Source organism: Gymnoscopelus microlampas, assembly GCF_963454915.1.
Source record: "Gymnoscopelus microlampas genome assembly, chromosome: 5".
Lineage (NCBI taxonomy): Eukaryota > Metazoa > Chordata > Actinopteri > Myctophiformes > Myctophidae > Gymnoscopelus > Gymnoscopelus microlampas.
The window spans coordinates 19,257,692-19,278,793 of NC_139942.1; the positions used below are offsets into that span (position 1 = coordinate 19,257,692).

Consider the following 21,102-nt stretch of genomic DNA (forward strand, 5'->3'; position numbering starts at 1 on the left):
GTACGCAGCGGTTCCGGCAGGAGACACAAAGGAGACTCTTTATGTCTCCTACCGGAACCGCTGCCGGTCATCAAATGATTGGCTTAGGAATGAGACAAAAAATAAAAAATATCCATGAATTCAAGTCTCCATGGGGTGACTGATCCATTGAAAAAAAGTCATTTTGGGGGTGAACTATCCCTTTTAAGTACCAGTGGGAAAATATGTGGACGAGATGTACACATCACCTTGTTGGCTAATCATGCCAGCTGTGTAGAGTCAATGCTACATGAAGAAACAATTAAATGTATTTCATGACAATTTAATGGTCACCTTTTCATAAATACAATACAAATCTAGAAGTAAGCTGAGGTCATGTCCAACATAAAACAATCTCTGGAAAAATGTGTGTTACACTGATGTACAGTATATTAAAAGGTTCAGATTTAGGTCAGTCAGCTTAAACAGCATTAGGAGCGGTCCACAGAAAGTTTTCCAATTAGTCCTACCTCTTCGATTTTGATTGGTTGTTTGGACAAAGTAGCATTGATTTGGAGCTCCTCTCCAAAAGTTGAAACTATTTTCTACTTGAGGCACTAGCACTTATTTACCATAGAAATGCACGGTAGATCCTTTTTTATTTTTCTGATGTATGTTTGTTATGTTTGTTTGTTAAAAAAAGAAGAAAATATTTAAGGAAGTAGTCAAGTCAATATTCACATGCTATTGATGGACAGTTTTTTTCTTTTTCATGTACACTGTAACTTAAAATAAGATTGACATATGTGACCGTATTGAACTGAACTGATCCTACACAAACCTTCCAATAAAAATATTAATGAAAAAAAAAAGAAATGCACGGTAGAAAGACGCTGGCAGCTGAAAAAAAGCTTTCTGTGGACAGGGCCCCTTACTCTGCTGCACTTGTGTGCATTGGTTTTGTTGCCTCAAATTCAAACATCTTTAATCATGAACATGAAACAACAAAACAACTGTAGCTTCAGTACAGTGGTATAACTCATATACCACTCTACAGTCTATGATAATACATAATGGGGGTTTTAAATAACAAAATACCTAATAATAATGTTATTTCACAAGCCATGAAGGGTCTTTGCTAATGGTCTCATTCTCTGGTCCCAAAATGGCTATGCCACTCGTCCTCTGGCCAACACCAAGATACCTGGAAGAATATAAAGACAAATCAATTTGCATTCTATATATCAGATTTTCATTCCATTTGTATGCCGACTCTAAATCCATTTCAGAGTCCCCAGTGTTGACACTAAAAGTAAGGTTTCACCTGCCACAGCAACACAGCGTATCCACTCATTCTGAGTCATCTCTTTAATCAATTTTAATCACAATTCCTACGTGAGGTAGAAGAAAGGTTGAGGTAAAACACATTACCTTCCAGCGACTTCCACCAGGTCCTTGTCAGATACGCTGAAAAGCCTCTCCCTGTGAGCCTGTTTCATCTCATCGGTTACTCCACTCAGGAAACGCCCCATACCTGGAACAGGAGTGCATGTAACAGAAAAGAAACCACGCTTTAGAGGAACAACTTCTTGTCATTTTAGGACAATGAGGTCTTGAACTCAAAACAATGTACCATGTCTTCAAATACACACTTCGGTTTGAGTGTTAAACCATTCTCTGAATATACCTTAGCCACACAAACCAAATAAATCACTCTTAATGCTCTGAGGAGAGCAGGGCTGACCTTTGGCTGATGGAGCCACGGGAGAATCTACCGCGGAGAAGATAGACAGCTTGGCCTCATCAATGTCCTGCTGAGAGAACTGGCCTGCCTTGGCCCAGTCCACACCCTTACGGAAAGCTGACAGGGTCTGCACTGAGTTCGGGTCTCTGGGGGAGATAGGAGGACAAGTTATGGTCCCATGATGATGGCAAATAGAGGCATCTAAGGAAAGTCAGGCCGACAGAGTCAGCCCTGGGTTAGTACCGTTTAAGAAAGTTGAAGTTAGGAAGTTAATTGAAAATGCGCTCGATAGTCAAATAATATAAAAATGTATGTATCCCACAGTTCTTTGCGAGGTCCCTCTACATTTGGTTGGATTCATTGTATGGGAGTTGATTACCTGACAGAAAATCTCATAATCCGTAAAGGATATCAGCTAGCCTATACCTAAACAGGTAATAAAACTATAGTTTATTCAATTTAACCTGCTAGCACAGGTTAAGCCAATCTCCCATAGCAATCGATCACACTGGTCTCATGAAACCTGTATTATGACGTTAAAGTGTCAAGTCAGGTTTAATTCAATTAACCACTTGGACCCCTCTATACATGGTAAAACAGACCTGAGTTACAAATGTACTTGGTCTGCGCGTTTCCCTCTACATCAAATCTCTTCGCCAGAAATAACAGATCTACAAGCTCACCACACAATGTGAAGTATTGTAACCTTGTAGATCGGCTAGGGGGTTTAAGACAACTGAATTGTTAGCTGATGCTTGTCATACTCCAGTGAATGTTACTGCTTCCATAAAAAGACGATGATATGATATCATGATGATACTACCTACCTATATGAGTAGAAGGAGAAGAGACCGCCCCCTCCCATTCTGGCCCCACCTCCATAGGCTCCGCCCTTCTCTCGGATCTCACCGTGGAGAAACTTGGCCGTCATCATCCTCGCCAGGATGCACAGACTGACGGAGACAAGGTCAGGAATTCAGAGAGAGAGACAGAGAGATATTAATCTGAGTGTTACAGATGTAAATGTATCTAACCCTGTAATTAAATTCAGCAAAAACGGCTCTAAATGACTCATGCGGAAATGTCAGCCAATCAAATGACGTACTGAAACGTGATCCAATAAAATGTCATACTGATAAGAGATGCAATACAATGTCGTACTTAGAAGTCATCCAATCAAATGACATACTGAGAAATCATCCAATCAAAAGTCATACGGGAAAGTCATCCAATCAAGAGTCGTACTGGAAATTCACCAAGTAAAAACTTGTGCCAAAACATAATCCAGTAATAAGCGATCACACTGTGCTAGTAATAGGTACAGTACAGGTACATAAAGTACAGTTACCTGGCATAGTCCTGGTGGGTGAAGGGTACGGTGCGTATGCACTCGCTGACAAAGTTAACAGGGAAGGGAAGTGGATAGAAAGTCTTCATCTGACAAGGCTGGAACTCGGGTTCCTGCAGGGAAACGCATAGGTAGGTACAGTAGGAAGGAATTGCCACATCATAATGATTTAAAATGTATCTATCATAAATTGACAATAAGTGTATCTCTCTTTGACTTACAGAGATGAGTTTCCTGCTGGATGACACTCCTGGTTCAGCTGAAGGGTCTAGAGGTCTCTGAGAAATGACAATAATGATCATGAATCAATCGCAGCGTATTCTTCTGCTGTGTCATCATAGGACAGGGTTGGTTGAACACGGGCAGCACTGTGTTTTCGCACAACAAGCACATCATTTGAGATGAGATGCAACCAGCTGTCATTTCATAGAGGTTATGATGTGCGGACAGACCGTACAACATTTCATTTTAACCCATTAAGACCTGGAACTGTGTCATTTTTTGATTTGAGCTAAAAAGCATTATTTTACACTTTGGCTATTCAAAAATAGCAGATCTACAAGCTCATAGCGCGGCACCGAGTGCCGCACTACGAGCTTGTAGATCTGCTATTTTTGAAAAATCGTGAAAATGTGTGCAAATCTTTGAATATATATATTTTTAAAGCGAACATTTTTAACTCAAATTTTTGCTTCTGGGGGGATCCCTGGAACAAAATATTTTGATGGGGGTCTGCGGCCGAATACATATCATTTTGGGGGTCCCTGACATGAAAAAGTTTGAGCACCACTGATATAGAAACATACGTTTTTGAGAAAACTGTTGGGATTTAGGAGACATGTAGAATCGGCTTCAGGTCTCAATGGGTTAATTGTTAAAAATATATATACTTAGCAGTTACAAAGTCCACAATGTCTTTTGATACATTTCTATCCATTTTAGAAGATTACATTACATTCCCTCTCAGCCAATCAAGAGGACACAGGGATATCAATATTGTGAGTGACTAGAGTGGATTATACGAGCTGCTTTGTCGTAGCTAAACATTTGAACGGGGAAGTTAACCACTTAAACCCTCTGGTTTTAGAGTCTAAAGTAAACCATACCTCGACAAGATGAGCTCTGACAGCTTTGCGTTCTTTCCTGTTGTTGCCAACGTCTTTTATGAAGTGCTCTAAGTGTCCCGCTGCAGCAGACATTTTCTGAGGCGTAGCATTGACTGCACATCTACAGTACATGAATAGAAAGAATATATATTTGCTGATCATATTATATCATCTCCAAAACTTTTCAGGATTAAAATTAAAAAACAGCAAAAGTAGCAGATCGACAAGCTCAAAACGCATGCTTGCAGATCTGCTACTTTTGATACTTTTGTGAGGCTGCAGTATGATCAAGTAAGGCATTAATTTACCAAAAACACACAAAAAGGTAAAATATGGACATTTCTTTTAAGTTTCTGCCCGACAGCAACGATATACAAATGCACACTATTAAATACATGCTATACAATCTGTCAAAATAATATGAAATGAATACACATAACACAGAATAGAATTGATCGAAGGCCGGGAATTTCTCTAAAGTCCATCAATAGCCAATATTCAGAAAGTTGAGCCCACCTCATATTGTCAGGGTTGAGGATGTGTCGCTTGATCCTGGGGAGCGTTCTGAGGACCTGGGTGAGGTCGGGCATCTCGGCTATCCGCTTCATGAACTTCACCTGTCAGTTAAACAATATAATGAAATATTAACCCATTAAGACCGGGAACGCATCTGTGTCATTTTAGATTTCTTTTGCTTTTCAAAAATAGAAGATATACAAGCTCGTAGCACGGCACGAGCTTGTAGATATTTTTTTTTTAATCGTGAAAATGTGTGCAAATCTCTGAACATATATATTTTATAAATTGGTATGCGGTCAGGCTTAGGCCTGACTCAGGGAGAAGGACGCCCCTGCCATGCAGAGTCCAGTGGGGGATATGGAGAGTATGGAACGGAGAGGGGTGTACCTGGGACGCCAGAACCACCGTTGAGCCCTCTGGAGACGTTGTGGGCTAACATCAATGAAACGTCGATGAAGCAGGGTGCCCACCTGATGACCTCAAGGAAATTCTATACCCTCCCTATTCACCACTCCACTCTGACCTTCAAGAGCGCCAACTTACCATAGGGATTGAAACATCTAGTTCTATTAGCTTTAACTAAAGCGAATGTTTGTAACTCAAATCTTTACTTCTGGCGGTCCCTGGAACAAAATATTTTGAGATGGGGGTCCGTGGCCAAATACATATCATTTTGGGGGTCCTTGACATGAAAACGTTTGAGAACCACTGATGTAGCAACATCGTTTTTTTCAAAAAAAACTGTTTTTAGAAGACATTTGTAGACTCGGCCTCAGGCCTTAATGGGTTAATGTGGGTTATGGTTGTCTGAGAAATCAATTTAGATTTGAGAGCACAAACTGAGAGCACAGCTATTTATATTAGTAATACCTATGAAATAACCTTGAAGCTTAAAGATTGTTATTATTATTTTTTATTTACTTTATTGTCCCCTTGGGGAACTTTGTCCTCTGCATTTAACCCATGCCAAGGAGCAGTGAGCAGCCACCATGCAGTGCTTGGGGACCAGTTGTAATGCCAGTGCCTTGGTCAAGGGCACTGGCAGAAGTACTGTACCTACTGTAGCATGCATGTTTTTTAGTGTGAGAGGAAAGTACCCAGCGAAAACCCACGAGGAGAACATGCTAACTCAACAGGGAAAGGCCACCCTTACCGGGGTTTGAACCTGGCATCTTCCTGCTTACAATGTTCTACTTGTCTAGGTATCTTATCTAGGTATAATATCGTTGCTGTCGGGGCAGAAACCTCTTATCCTCTTATTTCAGTCTTAGTTTTTCTTCGTAAATTAACACCCTACTTTATCATACTACAGCGTCACACAAAAGCATCTAAAGTAGCAGATATACAAGATTGAAACGCAGCGCGTAGGGACGCGTTTTGAGCTTGTAGATCTGCTACGGTTTCTACTTTTGAATTTGAATCCTGTAAAGTAACGGTTTTGGACATATGAGGTTTCCACCCAACTAGAGACGATATACAGTCATTAAGGGTCACCTGGTCCATCCCTCCAAAGGTCTCCTGGAGGTCAGCAGCAGGGCTGAGACTGCGGGCTGCCCGTGACATGGCGTACATGTGACCAGAGTAGGAGATCCCATTGGACAGCTCCTGCGCTGACATGTTCACCAGCACCCGGAGACGTTCCTCGTCATCAAAATGGGGGCTGGAGGACAACATGAATATGTTATCAAACACAATAACTAAGATATCGGGTTAGTAGCTCTATTTTCGCCAATTTTGTATGACACTGCTGTAGTGTACGATGGAGTAGGTCAATTACTCGCAAAAAAACCCATAAAAGTTCAATTATGGAGTTACAAGGTTTCTGCCCAACAGCGACAATATATTAATTTACTACATTTCCACACATTTAATACATATTCGATATCTGCTGCAAAGCAATGTCGTCTTTGTTTTTGTTGAGCAAACACATTAAGTATATATATATATGATGTGGTTTTGACATTTTCCTTTGCTTATGATTTTCTATTTTGCAGCTGCTGCTGGAAGCTTGTAAGGGAAATGACTTCACCCACTCTTTTACATCTGTAAATTTGTGATGTGACAATAAACTCAGGTCCAAAATGAGTATAAATGCCCGATCCAGTACCTGTTGAATATGTCGCTCCAAAGTTGGAACATATCGGGAAGGTTCCTTTCCAGACAGGAGGAGTGCAGGAGCACGCCCTGGTGACAGGGAATGATAAGACATTCACTGCAATGTCTTTCCATTGGTATGAAATGAAAACTGCTCCCAAAAGCTCACACTACTATATCGCCTGGTATGTTTGTTTGTATGTATTTTATTTTAATTATATTCTGAAGCAGAGAAGTATGCAGTGTTAACAATTGATGCAATGTTATCTTTACAGCGTTTTATAGCCAGGAGCCCCATCTCTGCATCCACATGTACACCGATCAAATCCCACCTGTGCCTCTGCTTTCCTACACTGTGAAATCTGACTAACAGAAAGTGTTAAAACGTGGCCCTTACGAGTCCATTTGGTTACATTTGCACACTCCGTGTTAACACTATGAACTCCACTGTGCACTGTCTCAAATGAAGGAGGTCCACTCCACATAGGTTCTCCTCTCATATTGACAGATTGTTTTTTTACTAACCTGCTCATACATGTCAAGGTCTGCAGAGTCAGGGAGGACCTGTGTGGAGACAGACATGCCCCCTGTCTTCAGCTCCATCTGCTGGGCCTGCTGTCTGTAGTCCAGAGAGCCACAGCCCATACTGACACACACACACACACACACACACACACACACACACACACACACACACACACACACACACACACACACACACACACACACACACACACAGTGTTACACACCTTTCTATAGTCTCAGAGGGCAGAAGAAACATGCAGTAGCAGCATATTTCACTTTCAATCTACCTACGCATGCATGCAAGCATCGGTGGGGATAATTAACATGCACACACACACACACACACACACACACACACACACACACACACACACACACACACCCCTCACCTGGTGAGAACACCACAGAACAGTGGGACATAGAGCCTGAGGTCCTCAGGCAGTGTGTTGAGACTACACATGGCTCTGAAGTACACCATGCCATTGGTGGGCTGCTCACAGTACTGCACTGGGATGCCACCTGGTGGAGAACAGGAGAGTGACATTCAGCCCAAACCCTAGCCTCCCTATTCTGGGCACGTCATAATAGGTTAACATTCGGATCTACCAGCTCACAACGCATCACAACGCGACACGTTGTGAGATTGTAGATCAGCTAATTAAAGTGAAGAGATTTGGTGTTGAAAAAAGGAGGCTCCAGTCAATGAAGCATATGAACCCCAGCATCCATATTTTGGGGGGGAACATCTTTGGGGAGCCGATCTACAAGCTCACAACGCGTGGCAATTAGGGGTGTGCCGATATATCGTCCCACGATATATCGCGATACGTTTTCGTGACGATATGTATCGTTTTGGGAAAAAAAAATATCGTTTTGAATTTTTTTTTTTTTTTTTTTTGAATTTTTTATTTATTTTTTACAATCATTATAATCAGGCATGCAAACAGCCCCGAGGTGAAAAGGGTGACAACATGTTGTTGTTTTTTCGGGTCAGGTGTCACACTATTGCCCTATTTGGATTGAAAACGGCTATTGTAGCTGAAAAGCTACAAGTTTGCATGTCTGAATAATGAAAAAACATAATTATTTGTTTGCATTTACTTTTTTCCTCCCCCATATATTTTCATAATAAAAAAAGTGCGTATCGTATCGTATCGAAATCGTATCGAAGTTGTGAGCCAAATATCGTATCGTATCGTTTGGTGAAATTAGTGTATCGGCACACCCCTAGTGGCAATGGTACATTTTGTGAGCTTAGCTTGTAGATCTGCAATTTTTTGGCAAAGAGGTTTGGTGTAGAAGGAAAAAAGTGGTCCAAGTACAGTTCAAGGTCCAGTTAACTAAGTCTAGAGGGTCCCGTAATGTCATGTCCATGAAAAAGGAACGTATATGCCCTGTGTACTATCATACACAGGGCACTCAGTACCTAAACAAATGGACAATGGAAGCTGGTGACATGAAGCTACAAACTGATACTGACAAATGAGCAATACTTCAACGGTGACTCTGCAGCAACATAGCTGGCCATGCTTGGTTGTTTAATAGCTTTTCTCTGCTACTGTGAAGGCAGCATCAGTAGTCCCTTGTCAGTTTAAACTCTAGTACCTGCAGTTCCCATCTCAACCTGCGTGATGGGTATCGTGCGTTCTATGTCGGACACTTTCAGGGCAGGCAGACAGGAGGAGTCCTGGGTCTTACTCTGAGCTTCTAACAGCTGCAAACCTACAGGAGACAAAACAACAGAAATTATTTTCCTTATCATTTACAATGGAAACAAAATGGCCTTGTAAGTTTTCAACAGTAAGTGCTTAGTTTCCTAATACTTTAAGCATTACTAATATATACTAATCATAATTACTGTAATAATTATCAAATGGCTGCATTTCCATTTCCACAGATTTCATATATCAGACCTTTCTCGTAGATCTCCTTTCTGTCGCTCTCAGACAGATTCTGGGTCTTTTGCTGCAGTTTCTCCTCCTCAGCTTTGGCCTGTTTCTCCAAATAGGCATCGTCTGGGCTCATAGACAGGGTCAGCCTGTGGGTGTTCTCCTGTGTCGATGAGGGATTGAATTAAGAAAACGTAGAAATAAATACAGAAATAACATCATCATCAAATCTCTGTCGGGCGAAGGGGCCATGTGTGGCCCCCAGAGGCCACGTTAGGGGTCGCCAGGGGCCCCTGGGTGCCACAGGCACAGAGTTGCTCCAATCCACACCAAACTTGGCACAAACACTGTTCAGGGGTTTAGCATAGTCACACCAGGGGCCATGTTAGGGACCCCCAGGGGCTACAGCAGCCTTATCAGTGTTTAACACTTCAAATGGCCATAACTCAGTGAACATTGCTCTGATCAGTGCAGTATGGAACTCGATTTTCAGGCCGCATGAAAATCTAATATATGATAAAATTCTGTAAATTGTCCAATGGTGGTCAGTCACCTTGAAGTAGTGTTGGACCTTGTCCTGGAGAAAGCGAGGGTTGTCCTTTAGAGTCTGTCTGAACATGGACACACTGTCGCTGATCTTTAACAGTTCAACTGGGTCTCCATCATGGTTCCAACACGATGCTATGTACTGAACACGCACACACGAACACACGCACACACACACACACACACACACACACACACACACACACACACACACACACACACACACACACACACACACACACACACACACACACACACACACACACACACACACACACACACACACACACACAGTTAACAGAGCAGGCATGAAATTGTGGGGAGAATATATAAATTATATAATCTACAGTGAATTCATTAATTCCACTGATGTAACTATATGGGCATTGAGAAATATACATTCCTTTATAAATATGTATTATTATTATTTTTAGCAAAGAGCGTTATCACAGTGTGTGGGGGTGAAATGGTTTCAAACAAGACAACCTCAGATTACTGACTAGCTGCTGAATACCATGAACTACTGCTGAACTGTGTCCTTTGTGGGTGGTTGGAGATACGGTAGGAGAGTGCCTTCTATAGAATACTGACAGAAAAATAAACATGTTTAGAGCTGCCTCACCCTGGACAATCTATGGAAATGTTAACATCCCTGATTTTGTTTACGTACACCGTTTAGAAATTGTTTCTTTTGGTATGCACAGCAACATAAAGAAGCAGAAGAAGGCAAAAAGATAATTCAAGGATGAAATGCACAGAAACGTATTGTGATATGCTGACATTTTGAGCAATGTAATACTGTATACCGAGCATTTGCCAAGTGTTTGTGGTGGAGGTCAAGAGTCAGACCGTACATATGTGGGAGAAAGACAGTCAAGGCTGTGCTTGTGGTCGTATAAACAATGTGACATTTACAATTCCATTTAATTTGTTATTTTCTTCACTGTGTTGTGCTATTTCTTCACTAAGACACTTGGGGCTTTCATCAGAGCACTGAGGAACCATATTTTTCGATACGTTTTCTTTTTGTCTGCCTCAGTTAAAAAAAAAGAAAGAAACATTTAAAACACATTTTGTCATCAGTGCAAGTATGTTCTCATAAGTCTGAAGCTGTGATGTAATTGGAGAGAGAGAGAGGATATTTATATATTTATAAATAAAAATAACAATGTCTGTACTTACTGAGGCCAGAGACAGGCCAAAGCTTGTAGACTGGTGTTTCATCTGGATTTCTATTTTATGGAGAAGAGCCTCGATCCTCTCCTCTTCAAAGCCATTCCTGTGTTAGCAGATCAAGATAAATGATCAGTATCAGCATATTTTAATTAGATTCCACTGCATGTGGTATGTATTCATTACATTAAATTCACTGTGTGTGGCTTTTTGCTTCACTGAGTTTTATTATATGATATAATATCATCATATAATATCATATAGTCATGATATAGTATCATACTCATTAGATACAATGTATATCTACTAATTATGATACAATACGTACTGGATGATGTCATCAATGGTTTGGTTGATGATGTGTTTGACTCTCTCAATGTCCTCTTCAGCCATTCCCTGGAGTCCAATGCTGAACGATGCCTCTTTGGTGCTGCCATCATACCTGGACAACACAAGATTTACATGGAGTCAAACAGGTTCTTAATGACATGAGAACACATAAACTGCATTTTCTCTATTAATATCAATGATTAATTTATACATTAACAAAGAGGTTAAATTATTATTTTGAATGAGTGTTGAATTAGGTTTCTGAATGTTTCTTGTGGTGCTGGTGTACAGTGGACATACCCTACAACTGAGGAGAAGTCTGTTCCCAACTTGGGTTCAATGAGGGCCTTGTAGAAGGGAGAGTTGGGTCCAGAGATCATCAGAGATGACAACAAACTGAGGGTGAAGCCTTCAAATGTATCTGTGATGCTGGACAGACGGAACACAACAGATGTTAGTATTTTATCCCAAGACAAAATACCCCAATTTCTAATGTTTGTTACAATGAAGCCAACAAGCCATTTACATATGGGGATGACCATGTTTGTTCCATTCTATTGGAGTCTATTCCAGTATGTCACGAAACAACATGGACACTGTAACAGAGCATTATTGATGGTCTCTAATCAATGAAGACAGAGGATTATGTCCAAAAAGCAGTACAAACTCGTAATGCTCCAAATGTTCAGTGTTAAAACTGTGTTGTGTTAAGACGGTGTCATCGCTAACATTTAAAAAGCAACACAGTACTTTTATATAGTGTAAATTTCGTTAATGACTCATTTATATAGCATTAAAAAGGGGGGTGTCGGGCACCGCAATAATACCCTATACTGGGCCACCATGGGTGAAATTCTTATGCTGTGACAGCCCTAACTGGTAGGACTTACTCTACCAGTAGATACCTCATACACGGTGGTGGTGATGTTACTGGTATTGTACTGGTAGGACTTACTCTACCAGTAGATAGCTCATACACGGTGGTGGTGATGTTACTGGTATTGTACTGGTAGGACTTACTCTCCCAGTAGATAGCTCATACACAGTGTGTTCTGTTTGGCAGGGTCTGGAGCCAGGGCATCAGGGCTGCATGTCACATGGTCCTCCCTCTGGGGAAAGAAAAACACCATAATTAATAATACCCAACACACAGTTTGACCATTTTAATCATATTTAAAGACCCAGAAAGGGAAATTAAATTATGTATTTCTAAACACAGTATACATGTTGAAAGGTTATGGCTGAAAACATGTAAAAAAAATAAAAAATATATATACACTTCTAGGAAATACAGTATAAAATAAATTAAATAATTGTTGTCTTACAGGGCTGGTCCAGTGAGGCTGGGAGGGGACCTGTGTGTTGGGCTCTGTGCGTTCGAATCTGGACAAAGCCTCCTCATTGATCTGTTCGAGATGCTGCTCTAAAGGCAGGTCTCCATAGGTGAAGAACCTGGGGAGAGGTGGGGAAGGGTAAGAAGAAGATGCCAAAAAAAAAATAGGGTACATTTAAATGACAGCTTACTATCTTTCTCATATTGCTGGGATGTGTCTTTGTGTGTGCATGTGTGGTATTTCTGAGGTATGACTGTGTGTGTGTGTGTGTACCGGGCATTGCTGGGGTGATAGTGTGTGGCGTGGAAGTGCTTGAGTTGTTTCCAGGAAAGGTCAGGGATGTCCAATGGTTCTCCTCCTGACACCACAGAGTAAGTGTGGTCTGGGTACAGCTTATTCTGCAGGTGCTGGGCGTACACACGCTCATTGTCGGACTGGGAAAACAAAAACATTGTAACATTGTTTAATGTTGTAAGGAAAGTAGTTACATTTTTAGATCAGTTCTGAATATGCTGCAATACTGGATGTCTATCATCGCTGTACAAGATGTGAGGCTGTGATGCTGTTCTCCCTGTCCCTGTTAAAGGGGAAATCCACCCATTTTCAATATTTAACTATGTCATTAATATAGCATAAAGGAGTTGTGTGGAAATAAGAAAAAAGTTCCCCCCTTTCTGTGTTGCCTTGAACTGGAGGATTGATTGTGGGTTTAACATTGCAAATTACAACATGATGAGTCATCCAACTCTACACACCATTAAACAAGTACTTTGCCGCTTAGAAAGATCAGAATCGGTTTACTTGTCATTTGGATTGTTATTACATAGCACAGGAAAAAGGTGTAATGTGCCTCTAAAGCGATGTGTAGAAAGTTACTCAATAGATGTCACTCAAGAAAATGTCTGTCTTTCCACTGCTCACTGAGAGAGAACACTTTTAAAAAACGTGTTTCACATAATACTCCAAAGGACGAGTAAGTCTCCCCTTACTCTTTGTAAACTATTGCTATTGCATTCTATTCTATTGAATCTCTTAATAACTCCCTAAATGAATTAGAACCTTTGCATAAATTATGCTTCACAAATTAAATTGATTAACTACCATTTTATCACATATCAGAGAACTGCATGCACACAGTCAACATGCACAACCTCATCCTTGTACACGTGCATTTATCTACGTAGTGAGGTAGCTTTGTTGCAGATACAGTGAACTTACAAAAGCCCCCTTCATTTCGTTGAACACAATTCCTTTAAACACAAGAGGAGAGTTGGGGTCTTTGGGGTCCTCATTCTCCAGCCTCCAGCCCTCCTGCCTGGAAGATTAATACACATCATTATGGCTCTACCAGACCTGGATTAAATAGATTTGGCAAATACCTGTTGTGGATATGGGTGGGGGTGGGGTTTACCACACAAGACAGTACGACGATGCCCAGAATGTTTAGACAATCAGAGGAGAGCAGTGCTGCAGTTTGAAAATCAATTTAGCATACTTTTCTGTGACTGACTTGCCTGACTGTCACAAGTTTTCTGATGCGGTAGAACCCACACACTTAGTACGCCAAACAAGTTAACACAAACATAATTTAGATCTGCCATATTAGCTACAGAATACTGACCAAAAGTCTTGCTCTCGTAGACATGGAAAAAACACTGCGTCCAGGTAGACTGACAGAAGGTTCTGGAAGTCCTTCGCATTTTGTGTGGAGAATGGATACATGGTGTAGTCACTGGCTATGAACAAAGAATGAAAATGATACATGTTGACAAACAAGCTCTGAATGATAAATACTACAGTAGCTGCACACTACAGTATGAGGTTAATATGATATAAATGTGCTATGGCACATAAGGCAGCGACAAACCAATACTGATAAAATACACAAATATGCAGGACTCACATACAGTATAGTGTAAGTGGACATTGCAGAATATACAATCAAAAAGTAGATTCGATAACACATTAGGCAGCAGACTAATCTCATAACATAACACTGATATAGCAGATAATGACAGAAAGTATCATATGAAATAAGTATCAAAGTGTGTAAATCTGCAGTCTTATACAAAATAATCGTGACATGTCACATTGTATAATGGTAAAAAGGTTTGTGTGTGAGTTGAATTGACTACCTGTCAGATTGTGCAATGACTTACGACTATGACCAAAGTCAGTCAATGTATGCTTAGCCTCGGAAACCCATGCCTTTTTTTTTGTTTCAATGTATTTGTTGTAATGTGGCTGGTGCATAGCCTCCGACGGCGCGGATCGGCTCGTAGACGGCCGTCCATGACCGTGTCACACTGAATGACCTGAGACTGTAACGATGAACGCTTTTGTCACAACGTGGAAATTCAGTGATTGGGACTGGGATCATTACAAACTAATAAAATAACCCTTGTTGTAAAAAAAAAAAAAGTTGTCCTTTAAGACAGTCGATATTGTACAGTGTGTGGTAAATAGTAATTGGTCAGTGTGAAGTCAATGGTGTGGTGGTCTCTCTCAATAAGCACACACATCGAGACACATTCCACATTGTACCTGTAAAGGCGTTCATGAATGTGGAGAGTGACCTGTTGAGCATCTTGAAGAAGGGGTCTCGACAGGGGTACTTCTCTGAGCCACACAACACGGTGTGTTCCAGAATGTGTGGGACCCCCGTACTGTCCATGGGAGTGGTCCTGAGCATAACACTGGAACAGTAACAGTACAGTTAATCTGGGGGAACTCACGTATCTCTAAAATATATCATCGCTGAGGGGGCAGAAACCTCTTATCTTCATATTCAAACTCTTTTTTTTTCATAAATGAACGCCATACTTACAGTGGCGTCAGTTCAGCAAAAGCTAGGGTATGGCAACATGCACGCGACCTCATGCACGCGCGCGCAGCGCGCGTGCATGAGGTCATCGCGCGCGCGGGGATGACTTGTGCGGTTCTGGGCGGGTTGGGTTCGTTTTTTTCCAGTTTTTGGTTACTTTATTTCGGTTTTAGGGTTAGGATTCGGGTTAGGTTAGAGTTATGTTATTTAATTCTTATTTTTGCCTGATTTTCCCGATTTATTATCAAAAAAGTACTTCTTTTTTTTTCTCCCCTGGAGACAGGGTATGGCAGCTGCAATAGCCTGCCATACCCAATTGACGCCCCTGCATACTTACAGCGTCACACAAAAGCATCAAAAGTTTTGCTACTTTAGAATTTGAATCCTGAAAAGTAACAGTTTTGGACGATTTCCACCCAACAGAGACGATATGCAACAGTGATGGTATTTTGAGATGCTGTGTGTCACGTCATGTTATCAAATAACAAATCAAGGCCAACCTGAAGAGATTGTTGGAGTCATCCCTGGCAGCATGTAGATACTGGGCTCCGGTTTTATCATGGGTCAGCTTTACTGCTGTGAGGAACAGGTCAGGGACTGCTACAACCTGCGCAAATGAATGACAATCATACGTTTTGACTTCAATTCTGCTAACGATGGTAAGGTAACATGCGTTCATTTGTTTATTTTCCAAGCTGTCATGGTGGAGCGTCGTCAGTGTGCTGGAGAAAGTTTAACCACTTGCCCCATTAAAAACGTAAAAAAAACCCAGATAAATCAGCTATATTTATACTCTTCTGAACAAAACTAAAGCTTGAGCCTATAAAGGGAAGTGGTTAAGCGTAGGTTGGTCTTCTTCGCTGTACCTCTCGGACAGTGAAGCCATGGATCTTCTGTCCTGCCTGGTACTGCAAGGCTCTCTCCTTGGCTGAGGTGCTCTGAAACCTCCATGCACGTTGTCCTCTGAAACTAGAAGAGCACAGTATCAGGACTAGCCCTAGAATGACTGATATTACATTACATTCACTTTTATTTTTTATCATTGTTGTTGTTATTATTATTATTTACCGACACATTCTCTGCATGCAATGGGGCCTGAGCGGATTGCAGTACTAGGACTGAACAATATGTAAACTTCCTTCGGTGAGCACAATAACTCTATGGTTGTGATGGTGTGGGGCGGTGGTTCAGGGGTCCTTGAGGGGGTTCCAGAGGGTCCCTAACTAAATGGTTGATTTTTAGGAACCAAATTAAACCTTTTGGTGCTGAAACTCTGAGAGTGTACAAATGGAACCAAATGGACCCGTAACTAAGGGTCCATTTTGTTCCATTGTACACTCTCAGAGTTATGGTGGTCTGTGGTATAATGCAGGGGTTCTCAAAATGGCGTCCGGGGACCCCCAAGGGTCCTTGAATAGGTGCCAGAGTTTCCCCAGCAAAACTAGTTATTGACATTTTTAACAACACAAATATTGTATGGAGGGTCCTTGGTGCAACATATTTTCAGTTGGGGTCCGCGGCCAAATACACATTAATTTAGGGGTCCTTGACATGACAAGGTTTGAGGTAATTAACCACACCTGTTGATCGGTGCGATGAGTGCCCCGCCCCCCTACCCTGCTCACTGAAGGAAGTGGAGACAGAATGTGGTCCATGTTGTGAAGCTCTAGGAAAAGTGGATATATATTTATATACAGGTTTTCTGGCGTAACTTTCAAATGGATATGAAACTAGAGGACAAAGCTGAGCCCAACTCGCAGCATTCATTATTGGGTGAGTACACAAACGACGAAAGAGTCTGCTACACGGTTATGGGGAGGGCATGGATCCAATGGAATATCCAATGGTGGAAGAAGTTCTCACATTTTATACTTAAGTAAAAGTACCGATACCACAATGTAATACTATGTTACGAATGAAAGTCCTACTGAAAGTAAAAGTACTCATTTATCAGAATGCCCCATTTCACAAGTTTCCAAATGTATACAAATGCTTTTTAATAGCCCTCAAGTAGTTAATGGACGTTTGGTAATGATAATCAAAATCTACAAAGTAACAAAGTTTTAAATAATTGTAGTGGAGTAAAAAGTACAATATTTGTCTCTGAGATGTAGTGGAGAAGTAAAAGTATTGAAACTTGGAAATACTCCAGTAAAGTACAAGTACCTCAAAATTGTAGTACAGTACAGTACTTCACCACTGTATATCACTGTTATCACAGCCATTCTGGGGGGCAGTTAGGACGAGTTTACGGGGGTTGCATCAGTTGTTGCATCATAGATACATTATTTCAGCATGTCATCATCATGACTCGAAAGTGTAAAAGATTCAATATTTAAAAAAATGATAAATGATTTATCCACCTAACCTACATATCACGTTGTTTAGAATGAGTTTAGACTCACCTTAGACATCCAAGTTTCTGGAGCACCGTTTTCGTTTGCCGAAACATCGCTTCTTATTGTCTCTAAAAGGTTAGGTTAATAAACAGTTCCAAAATCGTTCTATAGGTGAAAGCACATAATCATAAAATATCTACTATTTGTATTTTCAATCTACAGAGCATCTCTCTGTCCATGCCCTCTCTCATGCCTGACACATTGGGGTCGGTGGCGCGCATGAAAACCAAGCGGCACCTGCGCGGAGCACGGATCGTTAAACTGCTGAGTGACGGACGGTCATCGCATCGAGCCGTGCGTCATTCCCATCCACATGGCTTGGAGATCGACCAACACAACAGCCTCGCTGAGCCGGTCTTCGGCGCCCGTGACCGTCACCTTGGACCGACCAATATCCTCGTGTGTGATTGGTGGAGCCGGGGAAGAACAGCCGACGTGATTGGGTAATCTTTGTTTAGGAAGTTACCAAATCATGACGCATTGGTTACATAGATAGTTTTCTGTGAAGGACACAAGTGTTGTTTTTTCTTCACCCAACCACCATTATAGTATTACATTTGAACTTATTTTATACATTTATGTTATACATTGAGTCCCCGCATCAATGTTTATGTCGTAGCCTCGTAGCAGGCCTACTAAAGGTAGGTCTCTGGTTGTGTATTTGTTTTTGGGACCAGCAGAGGACGCTAGAATAAAGGTCTTGTTTGATTGAACGTCTAGGAGGCCATAGGCACTGCAGCCATATTATCACTTCCTTCACAGGTGTTAACAATGATACTAATGAAGGCTCTGTGTTCCATTTAGTGTAGCACAGTGGTTCCCAAGACTTTTTAATTTCCACGACCACCATAACCCTGGTCCCTGAGAGTGTACAAATGGAACCAAATGGACCCTTGCGGGTCTATTTGGTTCCATTTGTACACTGTCAGAGTTACACACCGTAAGGGGCCATTTGGAACCCCCCTCAAGGAACCATGAGGGTCCCTAGACCCCAATTTTAGACCCACTGGTGTAGCAGAGTGTTCCAGTGAGCCAACATGCACAACATCAGCACCCTGACTCTGTTTGACCAGAATGGAACAGAGCCTTCATTAGTATCATTGGCAACACCTGTGAAATTCTTCACAATATGGCTGCTGTGCATAGAGCCTATTGATAGAATATATTATTAGACAGAAATGCAAACAGCACTAGTCCACAGTCATACACTTTAGTCTAAAAGGATCTCACAAAAAAGTCCAGTGGACTTGTTTCCATTGAGGTCCTATATTCAATTCATCAACATAGCATAAAAGATAATATCATCATAAATATAAAACACTATATTTACAGAGTAGAAAAGGGGGTAAAAATGAGGGGGTGAATACCTTTCTAAGGAGAAGTGATAATTACCTTTCCCTTTGGGGATATGGGTTTAGTGTACATTCAGCTCAAAGTGATGGTGTTATGCCCAATTTAACTCTTTAAAATGATGTTCTGTAAAATACACATCTGCTACTGAATGTTTGGTAGCAGAGCAATGTATTGTTTGGCTTTAATGCAAAATATGAACTTACTGACTTTCTCTCCCTTTTACAAGACATACTCATTTGTCAGAACGTTATTTTATTTTGACAATATTGTAAGCTAGGCCATCAGATATGTGTAGAAACTAGAAAATATACATCTTGTAGAGAAATATGTAACTCGCACAGACAAGCAGCTTTCATCAAGACAAACCCCATGACCCTCCTGTTCATAATGACAACTACTAAAATCGTTGTGTCATGAATCTGATTTGAGATGCCCATGGCCATTCTTTGTATTCTCAATGACAAGAAATTGAGGGGTAATCGAACTGGACACAATCGGTGGCCTTGGGGAAGGAGGCTGGAGGTTTTTTCTTCTAATTATTCTTATTATTACTTGACTGTCTGCTGTAGCGCGCTCCCACATGTTGGCTGACTCTCTGTCAACGATAACCTTGATCAGAGAGAGAGAGAGAGAGCTTGATCAGAGAGAGAGAGAGAGAGAGAGAGAGAGAGAGAGAGAGAGAGAGAGAGAGAGAGAGAGAGAGAGAGAGAGAGAGAGAGAGAGAGAGAGAGAGAGAGAGAGAGAGAGAGAGAGAGAGAGAGAGAGAGAGAGAGAGAGAGAGAGAGAGAGAGAGAGAGAGAGAGAGAGAGAGAGAGAGACATCGATCGATCCTGTCCAATTCAGCAGTGGTGTAGTAACTAAGTACATGTACTCCAGTAGCTACTGGAGTATTTCCAATTTTCAGTACTTTTACTTATTACACTACATCTCAGAGGCAAATATTGTACTTCTATTCCACTACAATTATTTGAAAACTTAAGTTACTTTTTGAGTTCAGTCCAGTCAGTGCCTTTGCCTGGGTGACTGTACCACCCGGGCCTGGTAGAGCTTTTGGGATGTCAGGATGTCCCTTAGGGGGAGGGGGGCTCTGGCACAGTTGTGCTGCTCTTACCTGTCCAGCAGATGTCACTCTCCCCTCGTGTGTGTGTGTGTGTGTGTGTGTGTGTGTGTGTGTGTGTGTGTGTGTGTGTGTGTGTGTGTGTGTGTGTGTGTGTGTGTGTGCGCGCGCGTGTGCACGGGTGATTTTACAGTCAAAATCGCCACATAGCCAATTGCAATATGTGTACAGGAATTAGCCTTGGTGGCAGAGATATGTTGACAACTTTGTGAGCCTTTGCATATTGTTGGACTAACATGTTTACAAGCAACATTGTAGCTGTCTTTTTGGTGGAGCTATCAATATACAATCAATGCTACACAGTTATGCCTATGGCTGCAGCTGTAGAGAGTGACCGATTGTGTATTGCCGTGGGCTTATCTGGCTTGACTTCACAGGTGATCCATGGGATTTGTCAAAGGGCTTGACTGTCCAGACAACAGTTCACCCAGGCTTAGAAAGTCTATCAATGTCAGATAGGATACTAAACCTGGGCTTCAGAGCCTTTCTGCTGCAGTCTGAACTGTAGGCTAGCCCCACGCCATGCTCCTTTTGCCTTATGTGATGTTATATGCCATACCTGGCTACACGTCCAAGTTTATCAGAGGTACTGTAGTAAGAAGGACAGTAAAGGTTTACGGTTCAAGAAGTTGAACAATGGTGTTTTGTACAATAAAAGTGTATTCCCCCCCCCCACCTCGCCCTTATGGCAGGTAACAGGACAACAACTCAACATGAACATTTATAAACTGTCTCTGCAGGTTCCCAGTAGCTAGCATACCCAATTCCTGTTCCGGTTCATTTTCCTATAGCTTTGTATAATTGGCTCGGCTGCAATCAATCAAATAAACCCATGAAATCAGC

At 41.4% G+C, this 21,102-nt stretch overlaps 1 protein-coding gene across 1 annotated transcript; it reads right to left on the minus strand.

Moving 5' to 3' along the window:
• Window positions 1–156: 156 nt before the first annotated feature.
• pitrm1 (pitrilysin metallopeptidase 1) lies at window positions 157–18,125 on the minus strand. The gene is made up of 27 exons (XM_084057302.1): window positions 17,796–18,125; window positions 16,257–16,359; window positions 15,891–15,997; window positions 15,111–15,262; window positions 14,188–14,302; window positions 13,785–13,881; window positions 12,840–13,000; window positions 12,558–12,684; window positions 12,253–12,341; window positions 11,533–11,661; window positions 11,231–11,344; window positions 10,912–11,008; window positions 9,737–9,871; window positions 9,208–9,346; window positions 8,900–9,016; window positions 7,684–7,813; window positions 7,295–7,415; window positions 6,783–6,859; window positions 6,170–6,335; window positions 4,673–4,773; window positions 4,157–4,277; window positions 3,272–3,328; window positions 3,051–3,163; window positions 2,530–2,655; window positions 1,703–1,848; window positions 1,390–1,492; window positions 157–1,162 (listed from the first exon to the last, which is right to left on the minus strand). The coding sequence occupies exons 1-27, from the start codon at window positions 17,840–17,842 to the stop codon at window positions 1,069–1,071; spliced, it is 3,084 nt and encodes a 1,027-aa protein (XP_083913428.1). The 5' UTR covers window positions 17,843–18,125; the 3' UTR covers window positions 157–1,068.
• Between the last annotated feature and the right edge of the window lie 2,977 nt (window positions 18,126–21,102).